This window comes from Balaenoptera ricei, chromosome 6 (genome assembly GCF_028023285.1).
Source record: "Balaenoptera ricei isolate mBalRic1 chromosome 6, mBalRic1.hap2, whole genome shotgun sequence".
In the NCBI taxonomy this organism is placed as follows: Eukaryota; Metazoa; Chordata; class Mammalia; order Artiodactyla; family Balaenopteridae; genus Balaenoptera; species Balaenoptera ricei.
Genome location: NC_082644.1, coordinates 102531712 through 102556152, shown reverse-complemented (window position 1 = coordinate 102556152; position 24441 = coordinate 102531712). Strand labels below are relative to the sequence as shown.

Here is a 24441-nt window from a genome sequence, read left to right as displayed (position 1 = left end):
TACAGGTAAGTTGCAGGTAAGATTGCCTTTGAACTGTGTTCCCAGATGAAACAAAATGGGAGGACCACTGTTCTAAAGTGACCTCCTCAGAGGACAGGAAGGGACTTGCCCTTGGTCCCCGCAATGCAGGGCACAGAACCCTGTCTCCAGGCTCTTTCAGCTGTGTATGCTGAGCTGCCTCCCGCCTACACCTGGGAATGTGGATGGGGGTGAGGAAGATATCCCTTTCCCAGCAAACATACCACTAAGATCTGAGCTGGCACCTGGGGGATTTGCCCAATTACCAACAAAGAACATGGAAGAAATTTTCAATCTTTGAAAACCTTTAATAATGTACATGTTCCCTAAGGCTGGCCCTCTTGCGCCCTCAGCCCTTTCTGGCTTGAAGGCCTCACCCTGGTCCCCACATTATGTTAGAGAAGGCATTAGTTGGGAGCACGCATCAGCTGCAGTTGGGGAAGAAGCTCGTCCCTGTTGCCACGGGTGGGTGCTGGTTGGAGCCCTGGCTAGTCCGAGGCAGCACTGCCGACGGGTGTGCCGCAGCCAGGCTACCTGGAGACAGGGTCCCCTCAGTCTTCCCAGGGGCTACGCAAAACCTGGGGGAGGACACAGCCCTACAGGCCAGAGTCCTCTGGCCAACAGCAGCCTGGCAGGAGTTCTAAATCCCTTCCAGGTTGTCCTTGTGCTAGAAAAATATTTCCTCTGTATGCCATGTCATGAAAAGGACTGAGAAACACTGAACTGAGGGGATGACAGAGCTTCAGCCACAGGCTTTTCTGCCAGAGAACGGCATCTACTGGGGGCAGTGCTGCTCCAGAAGAGTCTACCACATGCATCCAGTCACCTGTCCATCCATCCATCCATCCACCATCCATCCATCCATCCATACGTCCACTTGCTGGCCAAATATTTATCGCACGCTCACTCTGCACCAGGTACCATGCTGGATGCCAGAGATAAAGTGGTGAACAAGACACCCTCAGAGGGGCAGATGCACAGTGCATTTGGGAAACCAAGGCCCAGGGAGTAGCAGGTTCCCCACAGATGCCCAGCTTTTAATGGTTGTACCCCGAACCCCTCCTAAAAGCTGCCCATTGGGCACAGGCAACATCTGGGAAAAAGACACTGGGTAGAAACATGGCCTGAAAGGGTGGTGGGGAGGTAGACCTGGTCTCCCCATGGCCAAAGGTCAGCGGATGATGGAAATGGTCTGGTCAGCCACAGCAAAGACTGGGAAGAGGGGCCCAGGGAAGGACGCGTGGTGGGTGTGGAGCACCGTGCCCGAGGCTGGCTCGTAGAATAGCAGCTCCTGTGCCTGCAAGTCCAGCAGCACCCCCAGCTGAGCTGGGCAGCGCAGCAGTGCCAGGGGCTCGTGCTGCCCATCGTGTGAGAAACGGAACTCCCGGTCGTAGCGGGAGAAGACCCAGGAGAAGGCATTGTAGCCCAGACGAGAGTCACTGCCAGAACCCTTGCGGGGCAGCTGGCCTAAGGCCACACCCACCTTATAGGCACAACTGTTCTCGACGTTCACCATCCAGGCATGCAGCCCAGCCTGGAAGGAAGTGGTGGCCAGGGCATTGGGCCAGTGGTCAAAGCGCTCCGGGCCATCTGCACAGGTCTTGGACTTCCTGGCATTGAAGGTCAGGGTCCTTTGATCATCTGACAACTGCAGGAAGGGGCTGACAGTCCTCTCGTTGATACGCACGTCCTCCGTGCCTGCCAGAAAGAATTCTCAGACTTGCCCAAGGCCCACCCTCAGCCCTAACCTGGCCCTGCCATGTAGCAAAGGGCTTCCTCACCACTCACTGGCAGATAAGCCATTTACTCTCTCTGAGCCTCAGATTCCTCATCTGTAAAATGGGGATCAGAATAGGACTTATCACAGGGTGGAGGTGAGGATCAAATGAGATGATGCATGTAAAGTGCCGAGCATTAATAAGTGCTCAATAAATTGTGGCCATGACCACAGTAGTTATTATTAGTCCAAGACCCTCATCTGTTAACTTTGATAGATATAAGACCCAGAGAGGAGAAGCGAGTTGCCCGAGGTCACACACCAAGTTGGTGGCAGGGGCAAAATGAAGACCCAGCATGTTGTTCCTACATTTAGCATCTAACACTGATCATACCGCATTCTAGTTGGGCATATCTGCAGTTTCCAGATCAGACTTGTCCTAGCGACATGGTTCCTGGAGGCTTGGAAGCATCAGATATACAGTTTCCTACAACTACCTAAATGGGACTGCTGGCAGATCAGGCACTATTGGATACCAGAATCTAGAGAAGATGAGCTATAGCTTGTACTAACGTTTTAGGGATAACGTGCAGGGAGGGAGGATTAAAACTGAGAAAAATTCAATCCATTAAACTAACCTTTCTGTGAATTGTGAAAATACCACAACGGGCAGTGTGGAAGCTTCCACCTAGCTTGGGGGAAGCCTGCTTTGAGAACCCTCCCACTCAGGGGGAATTCCTGGAGGCAGGAGACCATGTTAGCTGGCCTGATCAATGTTAAGTTAGTAAGTGAGACGAATCTGGGCAGCTCAATTCTCGTTCCAGATGCTCTCCAGTTGCCCATCAATTATATCTTCTTAAAGAGAAACTAGGTTTCCAAGAAATAATACTGAGCTCTTGCACTAGGGCAGGACTTAAGGAGGACGTAATTTCCAGGAACAAGATTTATCCCAGACCCAACCACAGAGCAGGCTGGTCTGGAAACAGGGAGGACCTGGCGCAGCTGCCCCAGGCCTGTCCAGGACCTTGACTCCATAGACAAGCCTGCATCCAGTACCACTGGTTGCTGAGATCCCAGATGCACCGGTCCCCACTGTGACCCAGCAGCAAACCCCAGACAGACAGACAGACAGACAGAAGCCCAGTTGCTCCAACTGGTGCCAGGCTCCAGCAGCTCCTAACCTGAGAGGGACCCGAGAACGGCTGTCGCCCAGAGTTGGGTCAGTAGTGGGCTGCGAGTGCACTTCTCATTAAAGTTTAACTTTTCCGACTCCTTGGGATCCAAAATGCCCTCTGCTTCCTCCGTCCTTATGCAGGGAAAAAAAAAAAATAGAGATTTAGGAAGGTTCTGGAAATGTATCTGGATCAATACAGGAGGGGGACAGAAGTCAAATCCTCTTCCCACGAGGGTGACACAAAGAATGGCAGCCAGGCCCCACATAGGAGCCCCAAAAGGGGGTTGGAGCCAAAAGAGAAGGTGGGCATTCCCTCTATGCCCTGGAGCCTTAATTCCAGCAAGGCACACGGTTTACAGGGAGGTAAGTACTTGCTGCCAGTATCAGAACCTGTAGTCAGTGTGTTCTATAGGGGAAGCAACTTGCCAGTGTCTCTGGTGAGTTAGCAGCAGAGCTGGGAGGAGGACCTGAGCCTCTTGTGCCGCAGTCTTTCCACTCCACCGACCTGCGTGGAGAAAATCTTGCCTTCCTACAAAACCTATTGCAGCAAAATCTACTGGTGTGGTCAGAAGGTACAGCCATTCCTCTGCTCTTAAAATGCAAACAGCCCTGAAGGGTCACGCAAGAAGGAACTATCAGTGATCACCCCAACCATAAAGTAGACATAGCACTTTGCTCCCAATAACTACCTCTCTTCAGCTCGCAGGGGGGACTGGGTTTTGTTGGAAGGGCTTTGGGAACATAAGATGCTTAGGAGGGGAGTACTGCCATTTATTAAGCAGCCAGTCTCTGGGCTTGCTGTTTTCTATAGAGAATCTCATATGATCTTTGCTATAACCTGGGAGGCAGTTGTTATTCCATTTGACAGGAAAGAACGGAGATTCAGAGAAAGCACTCAAGCTAAAAAGAAGACCTGGATTCAACTCTTGCCTCCATGCAAAAACAGAACAAACCCAGGCTGGGATCCAGGCACCATTCAACATAATCTTTCCCCTGACTTGAAGTAAAATCTGAAGGGGTGTGGGGCAAAGTGAGGGCTCGCCACAGGGCTTCACAGACCTCTGAACTGGCTTCTGAGAAAGCCAGTTTGGGTAGGGAGAAAAAGCTCCCAAATGAGAATGCTTACATTTGCCTAAAGATGTCTTTAACAATATACAGTATGCTTTAGGCCTGGCCTATATAGTGATTGTATGCCAGGAAAACAATTAGACTCAAATCAGTGATGTTCTTTCTCTTGGTAGTTATGACATATCAAAGATTAAAATTGTCCTGTGTTTCTTGTTTCAAGGTACATGTGTGTATGTGAAGTCTTAAATGTTTTAATAGTCCACAGCTAATCAGCTTATTGTAATAATGTATGTATAATGAGATCAATGTCTTGTGTTTTCATCCTTTGTGAATTCACAATTCTTACTTGTTTTCTTGTCATAACAAAACTGGTAATATTTTCCTGTCTTGACAGCTTGATTTTTAGTAGAAAATATATTAAAAGCGGGGTTCTCATTGCAGTGGCTTCTCTTGTTCCCACTGCCTCTAATCCCAAAGATGGCCTTTGAGCTCAGGCAGCAGAGAAGTGACAGCACACACTCTCTTCTCCAAATCTTGTGGCTCTGTCCATAAACAGAGGATGGGGTGGGGGGGGGGGGAGAGGGTGGGGCATGTCTCCTCATAGATGTGAGCTCTTTTTTTTAAGACTGACACTGACTGCTCTGGCTTGGGAGGAGCGAGGTTAACAGAGCCCTAGAAAAGCTGAAAGCAGGCTCTGGTTACAAAGGCTCCTTGTGGTCAGGACAAGAGAGGCTCTGTTGCCATCTTCTCAAAGCACTGAGGCTGGCTCTGGAGAAGCCCCAGCCAACAGGTGAGGAGGAAATAGGAGCTGGTGTCTGCCGTGCTAAATCATCATCAGAGCAAATCGGAGGCCAATCGTAGACACTAGAGTCTAGAGAACCACCTGGTCCAGGTACCTCATAGTACAGAAGAGAAAACTCGTGACCCCAAAGGAGCAGGAGTGAAATGGGGCTGGGACACAGCAGGGCCCTGGCCAGGAACAGAATACCCAGACTGTGCAGGGGGACCTGCTGCCGTGGCAGGCCAGGGTTGAGCTCAGCCACGGATGTGGAAATAACCTTGGGGGCCAACAAACAGGTTTTGAAAACAGTACGGTCATCCCTCCATATCCTGGGGGGACTGGTTCCAGACGCCCCACAAATACTAAAATCCACGGGGTGTTCAAGTCCCTTATAGTCGAGCTCTCTGTATCTGAGGTTCCCCATCTGCAGATTCGAAAACATTCAAATCCATGGTTGGTTGAATCTATGAATGGGGAACCCATGGAAATGGAGGGCCGACTCTACTTTGAGAGTATGCACCCTCAGTCTAAAGGCACAAAGGCACAAAGGACTACAAACAAGTCTTGAGCTCTACTAGTAGGTTTGTCAATCATACTATGGGTTTAGCAACTCTCAAACAATGCTGCATGTATCATAGGACTGAACAAATGAATAAATATATTGCTGTTGTTGGGAGCCAAGGTTCTCACTGTGAAAGAAGAACAACATAGATATAGAATAAAAGAAGGCAAAGGAAAAATCATGTGGTGTTTGACTGGAATTAGAAGTTGTGATACAAACTCAGGAATAAAAAAGTTACATGCACACACACTCCCTAGCTCTGTATGCTGTCCACTGGGAAGGCCTGGAAGCAATGACGCATCAGGAGCAATGAACACACCTAATGCCTCAATCTTGGTTTTTAAATACGATTCCCCACTAAAAAAACCCAAGACACTCTGGAGAAATTAGCTGATTCCAGGCTGAGGCAGGAAAAGAACACGCTGAGCCTAGGATATCTTCTTGTGCCAGAAAGCAAGAAAGTACTCAAAGAATGATGAGGAGTTGTCAAAAGGACACAGGATCTGGCCTGAAGGGGCTCCTACTGGCCAAATCTGGGAGACTTTGAAGATCAAAATTAATAATAGTACTAACAGATTATAATGTACTGAATAAAATAAGAATCAATGAGTCTATATTGATACTAAATAAGTGAATAAACAAGCAAACTAAGTCCTAGACACAGCAATCAGACAACAAAATAAATAAATAAAAGGAACCCAAATTGGAAAGGAAGAAGTAAAACTGTCACTGTTTGCAGATGACATGATACTATACATAGAAAATCCTCAAGATGCCACCCGAAAACTACTAGAGCTCATCAGCGAATCTGGTAAAGTTGCAGGATACAAAATTAATATAGAGAAATCTGTTGCATTTCCATACACTAACAACGAACTGTCAGAAAGAGAAATTAAGGAAACAATCCCATTTACCATCACATCAAAAAGAACAAAATACCAAAAAAAAAAAAAAAAAAAAAAGAATAAAACACCTAGGAATAAACCTACCTAAGGAGGTAAAAGACCTGTACTAAGGAAACTACAAGACACTGATGAAAGAAATTGGAGATGACACAAACAGATGGAAAGATACACCGTGTTTTTGGATTGTAAGAATTAATATTGTTAAAATGACCATATTACCCAAGGCAATCTACAGATTCTACCCAAGGCAATGACATTATGTGTCGCTTGGTATGATGGACTGAGGACAAATCACTTATGAAATATTCCTGCTCAAAATGCATAACCTGAATCTAATCATGAGATAACATTAAATAAACTCAAATTGCGAGACAGTCTATAAAACTGTCCTTAGACTCTTTAAAAGTGTTTAGAAAATAAAAGGTTAAGGCACAATTACAGATTTAAAAAGAGCAGATGGATCAGGGGGAAAAAAATCCAAACACTGTTAAGAACATTTTTAGTACAACTGGCAACATTTGAATACAGACTGTGTATTAGATAATAGTATTACATCAACATGAGATTTCCTGAATTTAATAAATACACCGTGGGGGAATTCCCTGGCAGTCCAGTGGTTAGGACTCCGCGCTCTCACTGCTGAGGGCCCGGGATCAATTCCTGGTTGGGGAACTAAAATCCCACAAGCTGCGCAGCGCAGCCAAAATTAAATAAATAAATAAGTATGCTGTGGTTATGTAAGAGAATGTCTGTTCTTCGGCAATCCACATTGAAGTATTTAGGGATTAAAAGTCGTGCTTTCTGCAACTTACTCTCAAATAGGTCAGAAAAGAATAAGTTGTTTTATATATACATTAGATAGATAGATAGGCAGACAGACAGGAAGAGACAGATAAGAAACAGGGAGAGCAAATGTGGCCAAATATTATCAATTAATATTTCGAAGTTCAGGGCTTCCCTGGTGGCGCAGTGGTTAAGAATCCGCCTGCCAATGCAGGGGATCCAGGTTCAAGCCCTGGTCCAGGTAGATCCCACATGCCGTGGAGTAACTAAGTCCACGCACCACAACTACTGAGCCTGCGCTCTAGAGCCCATGAGCCACAACTACTGAAGCCCTCGTGCCACAATTACTGAAGCCCGTGCGCCTAGAGCCCATGCTCCGCAACAAGAGAAGCCACCACAATGAGAAGCCCATGCGCCGCAACGAAAAGTAGCCCCCGCTCACCGCAACTAGAGAGCCCGCGCGCAGCAACGAAGACCCAAAGCAGCCAAAAATAAATAGATAAATAAATAAATAAATAAATAAAATATTTCTAAGTTCATTATACTATTTTGGCAACTTTTCTGTAAGTTTAAAATATTTCAAAACAAAAAATAAAGATAAAACATTATTTCAAAAATCAGATCAGCTTGATATTGAGGACAAACTGCTAAAGGAAGATGATGAAGATAAAGGAGAAAGAGAAGACTAGCAGAAGCATGGAAAGATTGTAAGGAGACAGTAAATTAAATTTAGGAACATCTGTACTGTAGAATAGATCAAAGACTTTCCAAAAAGTGAGGTAAATATAAATGTACTGATATGGAAAGATTCCAAGATAGATAGCCTGATAAGTTATAAAACAAGTATGAAACGATCCCATCTACGTTTTCAAAAAAAAATTTTAAGAGTAAAAAAAAATCCCACACACTCTCCTATGACTAAACATAGGAAAGCCTACAAGACACACATCTAACTGTTAAAACTGATCACCACTTGGGAACAGGATTGGGAAGAGGTGATGGAGACATTTTTAATTTTAAATGGTTTTATACTGGTGAAAAATTTTTTCTTTCTCCCATGCACATGTATTGCTATTGAACTTAAATATAAAAATAAAGAAGAATGGACTGTGCTCCCCAAGTACAGCTCTGAAATCTCACACACACAGTGTAAGAATTTAATTTCTTTGCCTGGAAAATTACACCCTCTTGGCCACTTCCTCAGGCTCTTGGATCTCAGAACCTTGCAGAATCAGTTAGGGCCTGGTGAAATTCTTTTATTATTGCATAATTAAAATGAAGTTTTGAGTGGTAATGCAGACTTAAATTTCAAAGATTCTTGCATCAGAGAAAGGAGAAGTGAGGTAGAGAAGACAGTACTGGGTCAGGTGTCAGGTGTGGGTCCAAGCCCCAGCTCTGGGGCTTAGGCAAGTCCCTTCCCCTCTTTGAGCCTCAGCATTCTCAAATGTAGATGGGGGTGGGAAACCCCTCCCACAGGGTGACTGTACATTTTTTAATAGGATAATATTTAAGAAAGCCCATGGCAGGGCTTCCCTGGTGGCGCAGTGGTTGAGAATCTGCCTGCTAATGCAGGGCACACAGGTTCGAGCCCTGGTCTGGGAAGATCCCACATGCCGCGGAGCAACTGGGCCCGTGAGCCACAATTACTGAGCCTGCGCGTCTGGAGCCTGTGCTCCGCAACAAGAGAGGCCGCGATAGTGAGAGGCCCGCGCACCACGATGAAGAGTGGGCCCCGCTTGCCGCAACTAGAGAAAGCCCTCACACAGAAACGAAGACCCAACACAGCCATAAATAAATAAATTAAAAAAAAAAAAAAAAAAGAAAGCCCATGGCAAGCCTCTGACTCATTATTTATTTCATTGCCCTTCCACATGGGTCTAAAGCAGCTCTCCAAGCTAGGGGCAGGAAGACCCTTGTCCATTGAGCCTGGCTTCAGGGAAGGTACTCAGCTGCCCGCCATGAGCTTCCTCCCAGGAGCAGCAGGGCCTGACGGCAATGCACTAAGTAGAGGCCTAAGGCCATGGTTTCCGTGACTGCCCAAGCAAATACCGGGGCCCATACTCACCTCTCAAAAATCTCCGGCTCCTTCTGCTGTGAGAAAAGAAAGCAGAGTCAGGCTTGGCACCAGAAACCCAGGAGGCAGTCATCAAGACTTAAATATAATCAACTTGCATGGAGGGCTCCACGTGGACAGAAACTCTAGAATACAAACGTCTACTCCTTCTTTAAGACCCCGCACAAAACTTTATGGATGCTTCTTCACATACCTCCCCCATCAATGAACCCCTCTGTCCCCTGTGTCCCATGGCATCCTGGGTTTCCCTCAGCTACACTTCAGGACAATCACATATTAACTCAACATTTCATCCCCCACCAAGCCTGTCACCGACTCAACGGCTAGGACTCTTTCTGAATCTTCTGCTGTGACTGTCCCAACGTTTGGGGTAGAATGTGCTCGGCACATGGAAGCTGTGTAACGAAATGAACGCACAATCTGGGACAGTCACGGAAACCGCCCCCCTTGAACTGCAGCGGGACAGCTCGGTTGTTCCACATTCTCATTTCTCTGCTTGGCGCATCTACTCAGATGGTGCACTGTCACCTTAGAACTGCAGGTACCTGCATATCTATATAAAATACTTTGAAAGGATATGTACCAGCATATTGGCCATGGTAATTTCTGGGTGTTAGTAGTGAGGATGAGCTCTGTATTTGCAGTGGACCTCTTGTCAGTGCAGTGTTCTCTCTTCAAGCTTCTGGTCTCTCTCCTCCTCCCCACTTCCTTTAATAAAGCTGTGACTCTTGTCTTTCAGGCATCAGCTTCTAAGTTGCTTAATTCAGGAAGCCTTCCCTGACTACCACTCCCTCAAGGCTGGACTGCAGGGGCCCCAGATCCCAGTAGTGCCCTCTACCATAGCACGTATCCCTCCATATCCTAATTATCAGTTTTATACATTTGTCTCTTCCATAGGCTGTGAGTTGCTGACAGCTGTATCCTATACCTCCACCCCACAGCACAATGCTTAGCATACAGTAAGCACTCAGTAAATATTTGCTCACTATTGAAAGAATAATTGCCAAGTACAAAAAAAAAAAAAATCCATATAGTTTTATTGCCCTGTCTCATCCCTTTTCCAAATTAATCATTTTCCACCTACCTCCTACCAATAAACATTCTCCAAATTATCACTTTCCACCTACTTCCTACCAATAAACATTCTCGATGTTTTCAGACCTTGGGGGAGTCTGGCCAACTGGCTGTGTCTTCACCCTTGCCTGACTTACAATCAGCTGGAGGTCATCCAGATGGGTGAGCATGTCCACCAGGCTGGTGCGGATGGTGTCGAGCTTCTGCAGTGCCTCGGCCCAGTGGACTCGCTGTGTCAGTATACTCTGATGGGCCCGCTCCTCTTCACCATGCACCTGTTCCAGCAGCCTCTGCTCCTCGCTCTCACACAGACTCCTCACCAGACCCAGCCTCTGGATGACCAGTTCCCGTGCTGCACTGGCTGTGCTCTGACAAAAGATAAAACGAGGAGTTGGGTCCTGGCAGAGCCCCAGTCAAGATTAGGAGGGCTTGGGCTCAGCCGGAAGGAGTGCTGAGATTGACTAGCAATGTCTGCCATGGGTACAGTAAGGGCAGTGCTTAAACAGTGCTTAAACCATCCGAGCCCTAAGATTTCCCAAATGTGGTTTAGGGTAAAGAACTTTGAGATCCAGACATCCAGGCCATATCTCATGGAGCTAAGATGACAGAATGAAAGAGCTGGGCAGGACTTACAGATCAGCTGGAATCACCTGCTTTTCACAGTTGGGAATCCCAAGGTCAAGAGACCAAGGTCAGAGAATCATAGAATTGCAGAGCAGAAAGGACTAAAAAGTCTTCTCCATCAACAGGATGCACACCAACAGTAGTCCAGTTAATATTTTGACCATGGCTGAGGACAAAAAGCTCATTACTTCCCAAATCTGTTCATTCTAACTGCTTCCATGATAGAATTCTCACCTTCCATGCAGGAGGGCTGAAATCAATTCTAAGTCAATGAAGTTAACATGTGTCCCCTAGCAGGTAGCACAGCATCTAGCACAGAGTAGGTGCTCAAATATTTACTGAATGACTGAATGGGAAAGTTTCTTCCAACTAGTAAAAAATCTCTTGGTAGTGCTCACATGCCAAGTCAATGGCAGAGCAGGGGCTAGAACCCAGTTCTGTTGACTCTCAGTCCAACACTATTCCCCTATACCAATGCCATCTGGTAACCAATCCTCCTCAAAGGCATTGTTGCATGAAGCTCCTGCACTCTTGCCAGACAAGTGAGAGCAGAACTGTTTCCTTCATGCCAGAAAGTCACAGGTAGCCAGCAGCTCTCCTCACTCCCTGCCCCTGAAGACCTGCTTCAGAAGAAACTGAGACCCACAATTTGCCCAATGGAGAAGAGAGAGTGGCTGAATGAATGGCCAAGTGAACCCAGAGATTCAGACTCCAACTCCAGTGTTCTTTTGAGGTAACATAACGCAGTGGTTAGGAAATTAGGCTGTAGAAACAGTGCCTGGGTTTAAATCTTAGCTGTTCCACTTACTATCTGTGGAACGTTGAGCGTATTACTTATCTTCCCTGTGCCTCAGTTTTCTAATATGTCAAATGAGGATCATAATAGTACCAACCTCATAAGGCTATTGTGAGGATTAAATGAGTTAATACATATAAAGTAAACAGAACAAGGCCCAGCACATAAATATTTGATTACATTAGGTATTGCTCTTCTCTCTATCCCACTTCAATGCCTTTCCCATGGGTGCGTCTCTGCAGCCACATTTGTACTTTGTGATCAGGATCAAGGACAGACCCAATATGCATCAGATACTCCCGGACAAGAAGGCTGCAGTCAATTTCAACATGTTTCTTGAGTCATTCCCAGAAAAAAATAGCAGAGAAAAAAGAAAACTTTGCTCACCAAAGATATGCCTAAATAAACTAAATTCCCTCCCAGAACAAAACACAGAAGTGCTGGAAAAATAGCCCAAAACATCCTTTTAAAAGTGAAGCTACGGCTTCCCTGGTGGCGCAGTGGTTAAGAATCCGCCTGCGAATGCAGGGGACACGGGTTTGAGCCCTGGTCCGGGAAGATCCCACATGCTGCGGAACAACTATGCCTGTGTGCCACAACTACTGAGCCTGAGCTCTAGAGCCCACGAGCCACAACTACTGAGCCTGCAAGCCACAACTACTGAATCCTGTGCGCCTAGAGCCCGTGCTCTGCAACGAGAAGCCACCGCAGTGAGAAGCCCATGCACCGCAATGAAGAGTAGCCCCGCTTGCCGCAACTAGAGAAAGCCTGCGTGCCGCAACTAGAGAAAGCCTGTGCACAGCAATGAAGACCCAATGCAGCCAATAAATAAATAAATAAATAAAATTAAAAAAAAAAAAAGTGAAGCTACTCTGGCAGCTCGGGAAAGGAAATCCCCTGGAGTCCAAAAGTAGAGAGGAAACTGAAAACCAGTGTAATCAAGAGCTGAGGACTCAACTAGCTGCCCTGAATAGGGCTTGTGATTTACTTTAGAATCTTATACTCATCTAAAACCATCATACAAAAATTAGAGCACAATAAAGACCTCTCTGATCAAAAATGGAAAACTTCTGGGACTTCCCAGGTGGTCCAGTGGGGAAGACTCCACGCTCCCAGTGCAGGGGGCCTGGGTTCGATCCCTGGTCGGGGAACTAGATCCCACATGCATGCCGCAACTAAGGAGTCCACATGCCACAACTGGGAAGCCTGCATGTAGCAACTATGAGCCTGCATGCCGCAACTAAAGATTCCACGTGCTGCAACAAAGGATCCCGCATGCTGCAATGAGGATCCCACATGCCGCAACTAAAGACCCAGCGCAGCCTAAATAAATTAATAAATAAATAGATAAATAAATAAATGAAAATGGAAAACTTCCTATGAATGAGGGAATTATTAAAAGATGTACTTTAACTAAAATATTGGACAACAACATGTAAGACCTGAGGGGTTATTGACTGAAAGCATTCTTATGGTACTTGTATCATTTGGGTTGATTCATTTTAGACATTGAGTATTTATTTGTGTTAAAATCTTAAGGGGACCAAAAATAGACTGTAAATAGAAGGTATAACTTTCAAGCTAGCACAGGGAAAAAAGGAGGGAGGAACGGTTGATTAACTCAATAGAAGGGAGGAAAGGAAGAAAAAAAGCATAGAAAAAGTGGACTACATAGAAAATGCAGGGATTATCAGACTGGACTTTTTTAAAAAAGGAAACACAATCCAGTTTTAAGACACACACCTAAAACATAAGAACACAAGAAGTTGAAAGTAAAAGGAAAGAAAGCAATATATCTGGAAAACACTTGTTAGCCTAGTAATGAATAAAGGACAAAATAGTTTTTAAGACAAAAAGAATTCCTGACCATAAAAGGTCACTACAAAGTGATAAAAGGGATGTTTTACCAGGAATATATAACAAATCTAAATATACACATTTAATAAATATCACCAAAATATAAAAAGAATTGACAGAATTATAAAGAAAAATAGACAAGTTCACAGCATAGTATGAAAATATAAATGCCCTTTGCCAGTAATCAATAAATCTGGCAATAAAAATTAGTAAATATAGAGAAGATTTGAACCTATTAATAAGCTTAATTAATAGACATATATAGAATCCTACACATTTTTTCAAGTGAATGTGAAACGTTCACCTAAATTGACCATCCTTTAGGGCATGAAGCAAGTCTCAACAAATTTCAAACAACTGCTATCATACACATCACAATGCAGTTAAGTTAGAAATCAGTAAAACAAAAACAAAAAAACCACACATGTGGAAATTTTAAAGCATAAATAATTAATAAAATAATAAAAAATCTAATAACATAGCAAAACAAGAAAGTCATAATGGAGATTTTAAAATACTTATAACTGAATGAAACTGAAAATACTATATCAAAATTGTGGAATGTCCCTCTGTCAATCTAGAAGGAAATATATAGCTTAAATGCTCACTTTGAAAATGAAAAAAGACTCAAATCAATAGACTGTGTTCAACGCAGGAAGTTAACAAACAACAGAGTAAACCCCTAAAAAATTGAAGGAAAAAAATTATAAAGAGAAAATAATAACGAAAATAGAAGCAATCAAAAGAGAACTTCAATGAGCTCTGCCCATCATCCACCCATCTACCTGCACCTGTGTCCATACATTCTGTCTTCCCTATTTCTGTGGGTAAACTGCCTGTGCTCTTACCTACGGCCAACCCTTCCACTTATTTACTAGATCCCACCCCCTTTGCTATACCAGATTACCCCCCTTCTCCTGCATCAATTTTCCCGTGTCTACTGGACAATTCCTATCAGCATACACACACAGAGTAATTTCCCCCATCTTAAAAACAAAGCAAACATATAACCCTCTTGATCCCACATCCCCCTCCACTATCATCCCATTTCTCAGCTCCCTTCTACAGCAAAGTTCCTCAAGAGTCATCTAGGCCAACTATCCCAAATTGCTCTTCTCCTATCCTCTCTGATACCCACGCTAATCAAACTTTCAAGGCAATGCTCTACAAAACTCCTCTTGCCAGGATCTCCAGTGATGAGCATGTTACTAAATAGTCCATTCTCATTTCTCACCTGACTTGATCTCTCTGCAACACTTGACACCAATGATCTCCCCCACCTCCTTGAAACCTACTGTGGGACACAACACTCTTATTTTACTCCTAGATCATTGATTGCTCCTTCTTGGTCTACTTTGCCTGTTCCTATCTTCTCAATGGTTAAAGGTTGAAGTGCCCTAGAGCTCAGTCCTTGGACCCCTGCTTTTTTTTTTTTTTTTTAAGTTGTTTCCACTTTTTATTTATTTATTTGGCTGTGTCAGGTCTTAGTTGTGGCACGCGGGCTCAGTAGTTGTGGCACGCAGGCTCCCTAGTTGTGGCACACAGGCTTAGCTGCCCTGTGGCATGTGGGATCTTAGTTCCCTGACCAGGGGTCGAACCCATGTCCCTTGCATTGGAAGGCAGATTCTTAACCACTGGACCACCAGGGAAGTTCCCCTGCTTTTTTCTATCTGCACTTATTTACTTAGTGATCTCATCCTTTCCCATGGCTTTCACTTTATACACTCACTTGTACACTGATGAATCTCAAATTTATGTCTCCAGCCCAGCCCTCTCCCAACTCATATATCCAGCTACCTATTCAACATCTTCACTTGGATGTCTAATAGGCATCTCCAACCTAACACATATACAACTGAACTCCTAATCTCCTCCTCCACCAACCATCACTCTATACGCAGTCCTTCCCCACCTTGTTAAATGGCTGCTCCATCCCTCCAGTTGCTCAAATCAAAAAAAGTAAGAGTCATCCTGACCCCTCCTCCCTTTCTCTCATGGCCTACATCCAATGTATCTGCAAATCCTGAGGTTTCTTCCTTCAAAAAAGAAAAAAATAAAAACACACACACACATATATATATACTACTTCTAACCATTCCTACCACCATCACTCAGGTCCAAACCACTCATGTCTCTCACCTGGATTACTGCAACAGCTTCTTAATTGGTCTCCCTGCTTTCACCTTTGCTGCCTATGGTCACTTCTCAACAAAGCAGCCAGAGCCCTCCTTTTAAATCTTAAGTCATACTGTCTTATTTCTAATGACTTCCCACCTTCCCCAAATAAAAGGCAAAGTCCCAGCCTTTTACCCAGCCTTTTGACCGGTGAGGATTCTACCCAGCTCCCTGCACTGCTCGCCTCTCTAATTTCATCTCCTTTGCCTTCTCACTTGTTCACTCTGCTTCAACCTCACAGGCCTCCTGGCTGCTACTCCAACTTGCCAGGTACACCCCCACCTCAGGGCTTTTGCACTTGCCTTTCCCCCTTTTTGGAACACTCTTCCCCCAGATATATGGTCCATTCCCTCACCTCCCGTAAATTCTGTGCAAATATCAATCTTCTTAACTAGGATTCCTGATCACAGCATATGCAATTACAACCCCCATCCTCAACATGACCAATCCCACTTCCTGTTATATTTCTCCATAGCACTTATCACCTTTTGATATAGCATATATTTTATTTGTTATTAGCCCTCTCCCCTGACTAGAATGTAGGCTTCATGAAAACAGGAATTTTCGTATGTTTTGTTCACTGTGGAATCTCTAGCACATAGACCAACAGTGCTTGGTGTGTGGTAGGTGCTCACAGAGGTTTGTTAAATAATTAAATAAATGGCAAAATGTTGTAAGTATTCCCCGACAAAAGCTTCTATTTGACACTGTACCGAGGTCTTACCCAGTGCATTTAAGACAAGAAAATTAAAAGGCTGAGGAAAAAGAGAGTGAGAGAGGGAGAAATCATCATGCAGAGAGAAACAGAGATGTACACAGAATAGTTGCCTAGACTTCTAGCAGCTTGCTCGTTCCTGGTTCTAGTCCCCTTTAGGTTCTGAAAGACTCTTGTATCAGGCCAAGAAATTCTCTGTTTTGCTTATGCCAGTTCAACTGGGTTCTGTTCCTTGCAATCAAAATCATTTATTTTTTAAATTAGGTTGGCCAAAAAGTTCGTTCGGGTTTTTCCGTAAGATGGTATGGCAAAACCTGAACGAATTTTTTGGCCAACCCAATACTAAAATAGTGCCAAGCCTGCCCCATGTACTTTGGGGGAATGAGGGAGGGGATGTGCAGGAAGAAATTCATAGCCCCTGCCCTTGAAGGGCATACTTGAGAGTAAAGATGCAGCAGTGGCAATGAGTCAACTGAATAAAGGATCCGCAGTGAGGTGTTGCAGAGGGATCACCTGCTGAGCGTCAGAAGACCCAGCTCATAGAACTGACTCTGGCAGGAGGCTGTGAGTCATTTAACCTCTACGGGACCCATTTCCCCATCTGTAAACAGGGATGTTACTACCATCTACTGCATAAGATTGTCATAAAGAATAATGCAATGTAAAATCCATAGGTTATTTTATAATACTGGGGCTGAGCACAAAATAATTAAGATGATAATGAATGCTACCCTTCCTGATCCTTTACCTGAAGAAAGTCATCATCTATCGGAGTCTTTGCACCAAATATGAGCTGGGAATAATCCACTCTGCCCAGATGGCAAAACCAAGGCTCAGAGAGAGGGGAAACCATCCTTCCTGGGCATCCAACTTTGCTAACAGCACAATGAGTCTGTGAGGTTGGGAAGGGACCATAGACTGGTCCAAGCCCCTAAGGCTGAGGTCTTATCCTAGGAGGGGGCCCAGAGGAGGGGGGAAAGCAGAAGAATTACCTACCACAGCTCTCTGGTTCTTCCCTGGCAGGACGTCAGCCACATACTTGGTGATGGTAGCACTCTGTAACTGCAGCCTCTCACACTGGTCCACAATCTTGTTCTGCAACACAAATGACACCCATGGTGTCTTGATCCACACTGGTCCATTCACTCCATTCCAGTGACTTTTTTCCTTTTACCCCACCTCAGCCACCCACTTCCACGGTCATTATCTCAGATCTCATCATTATTGAAAACTATACAACTTCCAAGATCTTCATTTCAAGGATCCTGCACCCTGCCCACCACTTCCCATCCTTCTAGATCACGTACCCTAGAATCTCCATTCCAACAATTCTTCAGCTTAGATGGAGTCACCAATACATTAGTCTTAGCACTTTTCACTGTCCATCATCCCCTTTTGTGGCCCCACTTCCCTCTTTATCCTTAAATCTGGTGGCCCTTTATTATTCTCTCTCTCTCCTCTGGCCACTTCTGGTCTCCTCTACTTCTGCTGTTCCACCCAGATCACCTTTATCTCTCACAGGAACAGCTGTTAGAGTCTCCTAACTGGGCTTTTATTCTTGACCACCTCCCACCCACCCTTGCCCATTAGCCACTGCCACCTTTGTTAAGGAAATCAGATCAAGTCTCATCCCAGCTCAAAACCCTCCAATGGCTTTCCAATACACCCACAGTGAGAACTTAGCCAACAAGGCCCTACCTGACGGGACTCTGCATATCTGCATATCTCTCCAATGTCACCTCCTACCACTCCCCACACTGGCCTTCTTACCGTTGCATAAACACACCAAACTTGTCCTGACCTCAGTGCCTTTGCACCTGTTGTTTCTTCTGTCTCCAGCAGTCTTCTCCCATATATGTCTTGCTCCCCGACTCCATGTTACCTCTTCAGAAGCCTTCTCTGACCATCCCCACACCCCATTCCCTTACTTAGCTTATTTTTCTCCCTTGCGTTTTAACTCTCTGACTGTATATCATGGGTCTGTTTACCTTTTTTTGGTATCTGCCTCCCCCACCTCAGGCACATAAGCACCATGACTTTGACTTGTTCTCTATGTCCTACTACCTGGAAGAGAGTTCCTATACATGGAAGGCCCTGAATAAATATTTGTTGAATGAATGAACACCCACTTCCTTGGTCACAAGAGTTTCAGCAGCTCACAGATCCCGAAGCTGTGAGCATCGGCCATGAGAGCAGGGGAGAGTTTTAGAAATGAAGAATCTGAGGCTCACAAAGAAGTGACTTGCCCAAGGAGACATGGCCAGGCCCCTGCTTTGCTACTCCATTTCTCCAGGTAACAACTGGAGCCCTTCCAAGCAGCAGTTCCTGCACCATTTCCCCTGAGAGCTTTGCCCCAGTTCCATCTGCCAAAGGGCGACTCAGCTGTCTCTTCTAGGCAGCTCTTGTAAATCCTTCCAACCACAATTAGGAATCAGTCTTACCCTTCACCGGTCCAAATACACAGTTAAAGAACTGAGTGAACTGGAAGGAAGCTGTGGTCACCACACACCGTAGGATTGAGGGAACTGAGACTAGCTTCTGAAAAGCTACAGGGCAGGTATCCAGAAGGTAAGAGACAGGTTGTTGAACTGGGGCTGATTTTGCCCAGTTCAGTAACAATCGTGCCCTGGGGCAAAATTTCTTTGCTGTCTGGAGGGACAGGGGAAGCCTGCAAAAAAGCCACAGTCTACTCAAAATTGGAGGGAGAGAGGGCAAGACACATCTCCCTCCAGGAAAAGAAGATGAATATGCTAAGGGCCTCAGCAGGGTTCAGGGAAGGCGCCCTGCTCCGGGGCAGAGTGCATTCCAAAACAAGCAGCAGGCCTGCCACCCTGGCCCAGCCTTCACTCCTTCTACCACTCAGATTCAGCCTTGATGGAAACTTTTGTTTTTAAGGTTTTATTAAATTCTCACTCCCATTAGCATCACTTCCTCCCTCCAACCACTGAAGCAGAGGTGGTTTTCTCTGGCCTAGTCAGTGACTCCCCTGGTCCAGCCCCTGAACATTAGGAACCTTGAAAAAGTTACTCCCCTCTCTGGGCTTCCGTTCCCCCATCTGTAAAATGTAGGGCCACTGCTTCAAAGGTCTGGTTGGAATGAGACAACGGATATTTAAGTGCTTTGGAACTTGCAAAGTCTCTATCCATTGTGCAAGTTCATTATACCACATTATCCAAGCTTATTTTCATCATCACTATGGGGAAGGTGGTGACAAGTAGGACCAACCAGGAGCCTTCACGTGCCGTTGAATAACTGAATCCCCCGTCCCAGCACCCTGTCAGGTATGTTTATTACTGTCCAGCCCTCTGGCCTCACAGCTGGGCAGAACTCCGGGGAGAGGTTGGGAGAATCAAGCAGGTTAATCAAATTGCAAGGAAACCCCCAGGGACCACAGCTGGGGTGGAAGGAGGCAGGAAGCCCCATGGTGTCTTGACTCTCCAATCTCAGGGGAGGTTGGTGACAGGAAGGTGGCTAGCTTGGAGCCAAGCTGGAAGTGGAGGTGGGGAGAAAGAAACCCTACGTGAAGGGTTCCAGCAGGAACCTCCCGATATCCTCCCCGCCCGCTCCGTTTACCCAAGTGAAATCGGCTTGAAGTACAGTCCAGGCCAATCCTGAAAGGGAAAAGAAACCACCTCACCAGGAAGCCTGAAGGGTGGATGAGGGGAGGGGCTTTGAGTCGAGGGGCTAAGGAGCGAGGAGGGGCCGAGTTTTATCAAGGTACTAACGGGGCGGAAGCTGAGGCACACCTTGTCCCGGACAACTGGAGCAGTGGAGCCCGTTATTGCCCAAGGCCGGCCCCATCGCACAAAAACTCTAATTAATGCCCCCAAACTACAAATGAGGACACTGAGGCTCAGAGATGACGAGAGTCACAGGGAGGACCTGATGGAGGTGGGAATCGAACTCAGGTCAGCCTGACTCCAGAAGCCACACCCTTAACCGCCTCGTTCTACAGCCAGTGCCACTGCGGAGCCTGGACTCCCGGACCAGCGCCTCCCCGCCGGCGCCCCCTCTTCCGGAGCCCGCCGCCTACCAGCTCCCACGTCCGCTCACCCGCAGCTCTTCCGCGCGCTCCTCGGCCCGGCGGATGCGGTGCCCACGGCAGCGGCCGCCCAGTCCCGCGCAGGCGGCGCACACGGGCCGTTGTTCAGAGCAGCAGAACCACCTCAGAGCCTGGCCGTGTTCGGGGCAGAGCGGCCCCGGCTCGGACCCCGGCCCCGGCCCCGGCTCCGGCCCGGGCCACGGCCCCTGCCCCGCACTCTCCACTGACATGGCCGAGCGCCCGACGCCGCGCGCTCCACCTGTCGCAGGTGGCGGCTGGGCGGGGCCTCCCTGACCCCGCCCCCGGGCCCCGCCGAGCGCCTGGCACGCTGGCCGCGGCTCTTCCTCCCGCCGGGCTCTGGCAGCCGGGTGGGCATCCGCCCACACCCCGCCCCCACCCCGGGACAGACCCCGCCCGCTTCAGCAGACTTTTAGATTTTTTGCTGAATTAAATCGCGTTTTGTGTGTGTTTGTTTTATAATAAACATAAAACACAAAATATTATGTGATTGTAGGAAACTGAGCACTATTAATTGAGCACTTATTAAGTGCCAGGATTTTGCTAAGCGCTTTACAAGCATTCCATCATGTAATACAACAGCTCCTTTTGACGGGCAACTTTAAACAAGTTGCTTAAAGCTAGGTTCTGGTGTCAGACTGTGTGAGCTCAAATCCCATTTAGCAGCTTACTGGCTGAGTACCCTCCAGTGTCTCACCTGCAAAACGGGCATTACGTGGGTAACTACCTCACAGACTTGTGCTGAGGATTAAGTGAGTTAAAACACAAAACAGTATCTGGAGCTCAGAAAGTGGCTGCAATTGCTAAGAGTCTGCTAATAGTACAAGGAAAGTACTACTATGATCCCCATTTTTATGAGGATTTAGGATCTTGCCAGGGGGAGTCACAGTTACTATTTGGTAGTAGTGTGATTGGAACTCAGGCAGTTTGACTTGTGGTAATATGATTCATACTTTTTAAATTGCATATCAAGGCCAAAGGTGGAACATCTGTGTTAGGCTGATTTCCCCAAAGTATTTACATCCAAGTTTTCTTAATTTGAAAAAAAATTTTAAACTAGTATTGAAAAAAGTAATGCATCTTTACTGAAGAAAATAGAATGTGCAAATAAGCACATGGATGAAAAACCCATCCCCAGAAGGAAGTACTGCTAATAATACCTGAGCTGTCTTGGGGCTTTTTTTCTTAGGATTTGATAAAGGAATCTAAAGCCAGAAAGAACCCTCTGCGGGGGGTCCAGACCAGTCTGCCTGGGTATACAGGGAGAGTGCAGCTCCCCAGCCCCCAACTTCCACTTTAGGAGGTCTTGGCAGAGGGCTGAGGAGAGAACTCAGCCAAAGGGAGAAGGGGCCAGGCCTCGGGTGACAGAGGGTATTCTGAGTTCAGAAACTGGACACTTGTAAGAACAAAATGCTAAAGAAACACATCACTACATCCTGCTGCATGTTGGGGCTCAGACACCTCAACCCCGAGGCCCCTCTAAGCGACAGCTATACAAAGAGAAGAGAATCCTTCCCTTCTCTCAGTGCCTACAGCTTCAGCCCCAGATCTACACCACTTACAGTTATGGGAACTTGGTCAGATTATTTAGTGCCTCAGTTTCCTCATCTCTAAAATGGGGGCGATAATAGTATCTATCCCTGAGAGCTGCTTCAAGAATTAAATGGGCTCTTATCTGCAAAGTGCTTAGCTTGGGTGTATGGCATACCCTAGGGGCTAATAAAAGTTTTATTATACATGTAAGGATCTGTAAATATACTTGTAGCAAGTTTTCAGGATGAAAATTGTGTAAGATTCTTTGGCTAAGGGGGTGCAGTGTTCCTGGCATGAAAAGAAGTTTCTAGTGCATCCCAGTGGAAGGGTGAAGTCCTCGTAACAGTGTTGCCTTCATCTGGGGATGGAGATGGAAATGAGTCACCATAGACATTGTGGCTAGAATTTTTTGTTGTTATTCTAAGGGCTGAAGCAGCGGAGGGCTATTAAACCGTATGGTAAGAACACATAAAACAGAAGGCGATTTTGTGTGGAGGGAAAAGAGACTGGGGAGAGCAGGGGGAGAAGAAGGAGTTAAGGTCCTTGGGGAAAGTAGGGCCCCTTCAATGGGTGTGGCCTTAGAGCAGTGGTAGCCCTAGGAGGACTGGAGGCAGGAAAGCAGGGGCAAAATCTCCAGAAGCGCTCCCAGGCAGAGGGACTAAACAGTGAAAGGGGCTTAGGTCGGAATGGATTTACTTTCATAAAATTGGAATCATCTGTTCCAGCACTCAGGGGCTGAGTTAGATTGGAACTGGAGGATCAGCCCCTTCCCTTAATGTGTATCAGGCCCTGCCCAACATATGTCCCCATGGGAAGCGTCAGGATACTCATAAACTCCCAAGTGGTGGTTCTCAAGCTTTATCAGACTTCAGAATCACCTGGAGTGGTCGGGGGAGAGGGGTAGTTAAGCATACAGACTTCCCAGTAAGATTCTCATTCACAAGTGTGTCATGGACCCAGGAATCTGCATTTGTGGCAGTTGTGCTAAGACTAGGCTACAAATGTGCCCTATGGCTGCTCCTAGAAACACTGCCCTAAGACGGTGGAGACAAGAAAGAAAAGAAAAGAGGACTGCTCTGGTGGCACAGTGGTTAAGAATCCGCCTGCCAATGCAGGGCACTTGGGTTTGAGCCCTGGTCTGGGAAGATCCCGCGTGCTGCGGAGCAACTAACCTCGTGTGCCACAACTACTGAGCCTGCGCTCTAGAGCCCGTGAGCCACAACTACTGAGCTGGCACACCACAACTACTGAAGCCCATGCTCCTAGAACCCGTGCTCTGCAACAAGAGAAGCCACCGCAATAAGAAGCCCGCGCACTGCAACGAAGAGTAGCCTCCACTCGCCACTATGAAGAACCAACGCAGCCAAAAATAAAATATAAATAAAATTATTTTTAAAAAAAGAGAAAAAGAAAGGGAGAAAGAAAGAGAAGGAAGGGAGGAAGGAAGGAAGGAAGGAAAGGAAGAAAGAAAGAAAGAAAGAAAGAAAGAAAGAAAGAAAGAAAGAAAGAAAGAAAAGGAAAGAAAAGAAAAGAAAAAAGAAAAAAACGAAACGAAAGAAAAGAATGAAAGGAAGCAGAAAACATTGCTCATAGTAAGGGTTTTTTGGTTGTTTCAGTGAGCACTGGGGATTGAATATATATTTCTTACTGAGGGTCATGGTCAAAAATGTTTGAAAGCTGCTGCTCTAAGGTGACCTCTGGAGCCTTGGTGGGAGGGGGAGGGCTGAATTTGAACTTTAGGGCTTGCCTAGACAGGACACAGTGAGCAGGGGACAGAGAAGAATGGACACCTTTGTTACATTTTAGTCATTCAACAGATTTATTGAGCATCTACCTATGTGCCAGGCCATATTTAAGACACTGAGGATACAATAGTAAAGAAGAACAAAGTCTACTCTCCAGGACAAATAAAACACATGGATATGCAATATAATGTTGGTAAGTGATAAGAGCTACGAAAAAGACTCACTTGTTATAGGAAGGAGGGCCTGACGGAGGTGCTGATCTAGAAAGGATGATGGAGGAGGTGTCTTGAAGGTGTGGCACTGGAGCTGTGCCCTAGATAAAGACAGCAAGCAAACTGTGAGAATATCTGGGGAAGGAGCTTTCCATGCAGAGCGACAAGCAAGGGCAAAATTTCTTTTTATACCATGAACTCTGCTCTCTCCCCTCACCAAAGAACCGTACACGATTTACATTCTGAAACTACTACCAGTATATTTATAGATCCTCACACATGATAAAATATTCATTAGCTCCTACTATATGACATAGGTGGGAACATATTTATTTATTTATTTAATTTTGGGCTGCATTGGGTCTTTGTTGCTGTGAGTGGGCTTTCTCTAGTTGTGGTGAGCAGGGGCTACTCTTCTTTGTGGTGCACGGGCTTCTCCTTGCGGTGGCTTCTCTTGTTGCAGAGCATGGGCTCTAGGCACACAGCCTTCAGTAGTTGCAGCACGTGGGCTCAGTAGCTGTGGCACACGGGCTTAGGTGCTCCGCTGCATGTGAGATCTTCCCGGACC

The 24441-nt window shown here is 46.1% G+C and overlaps 1 protein-coding gene across 1 annotated transcript; it reads right to left on the bottom strand.

Annotated features, from left to right (window-relative positions):
- Positions 1-305: 305 nt before the first annotated feature.
- Positions 306-20610, bottom strand: BSPRY (B-box and SPRY domain containing). The gene is made up of 6 exons (XM_059925378.1): positions 20377-20610; positions 17320-17418; positions 10294-10524; positions 9074-9099; positions 2917-3041; positions 306-1716 (listed from the first exon to the last, which is right to left on the bottom strand). Exons 1-6 carry the CDS (start codon positions 20593-20595, stop codon positions 1190-1192), a joined length of 1227 nt encoding a protein of 408 aa, XP_059781361.1. The 5' UTR covers positions 20596-20610; the 3' UTR covers positions 306-1189.
- Between the last annotated feature and the right edge of the window lie 3831 nt (positions 20611-24441).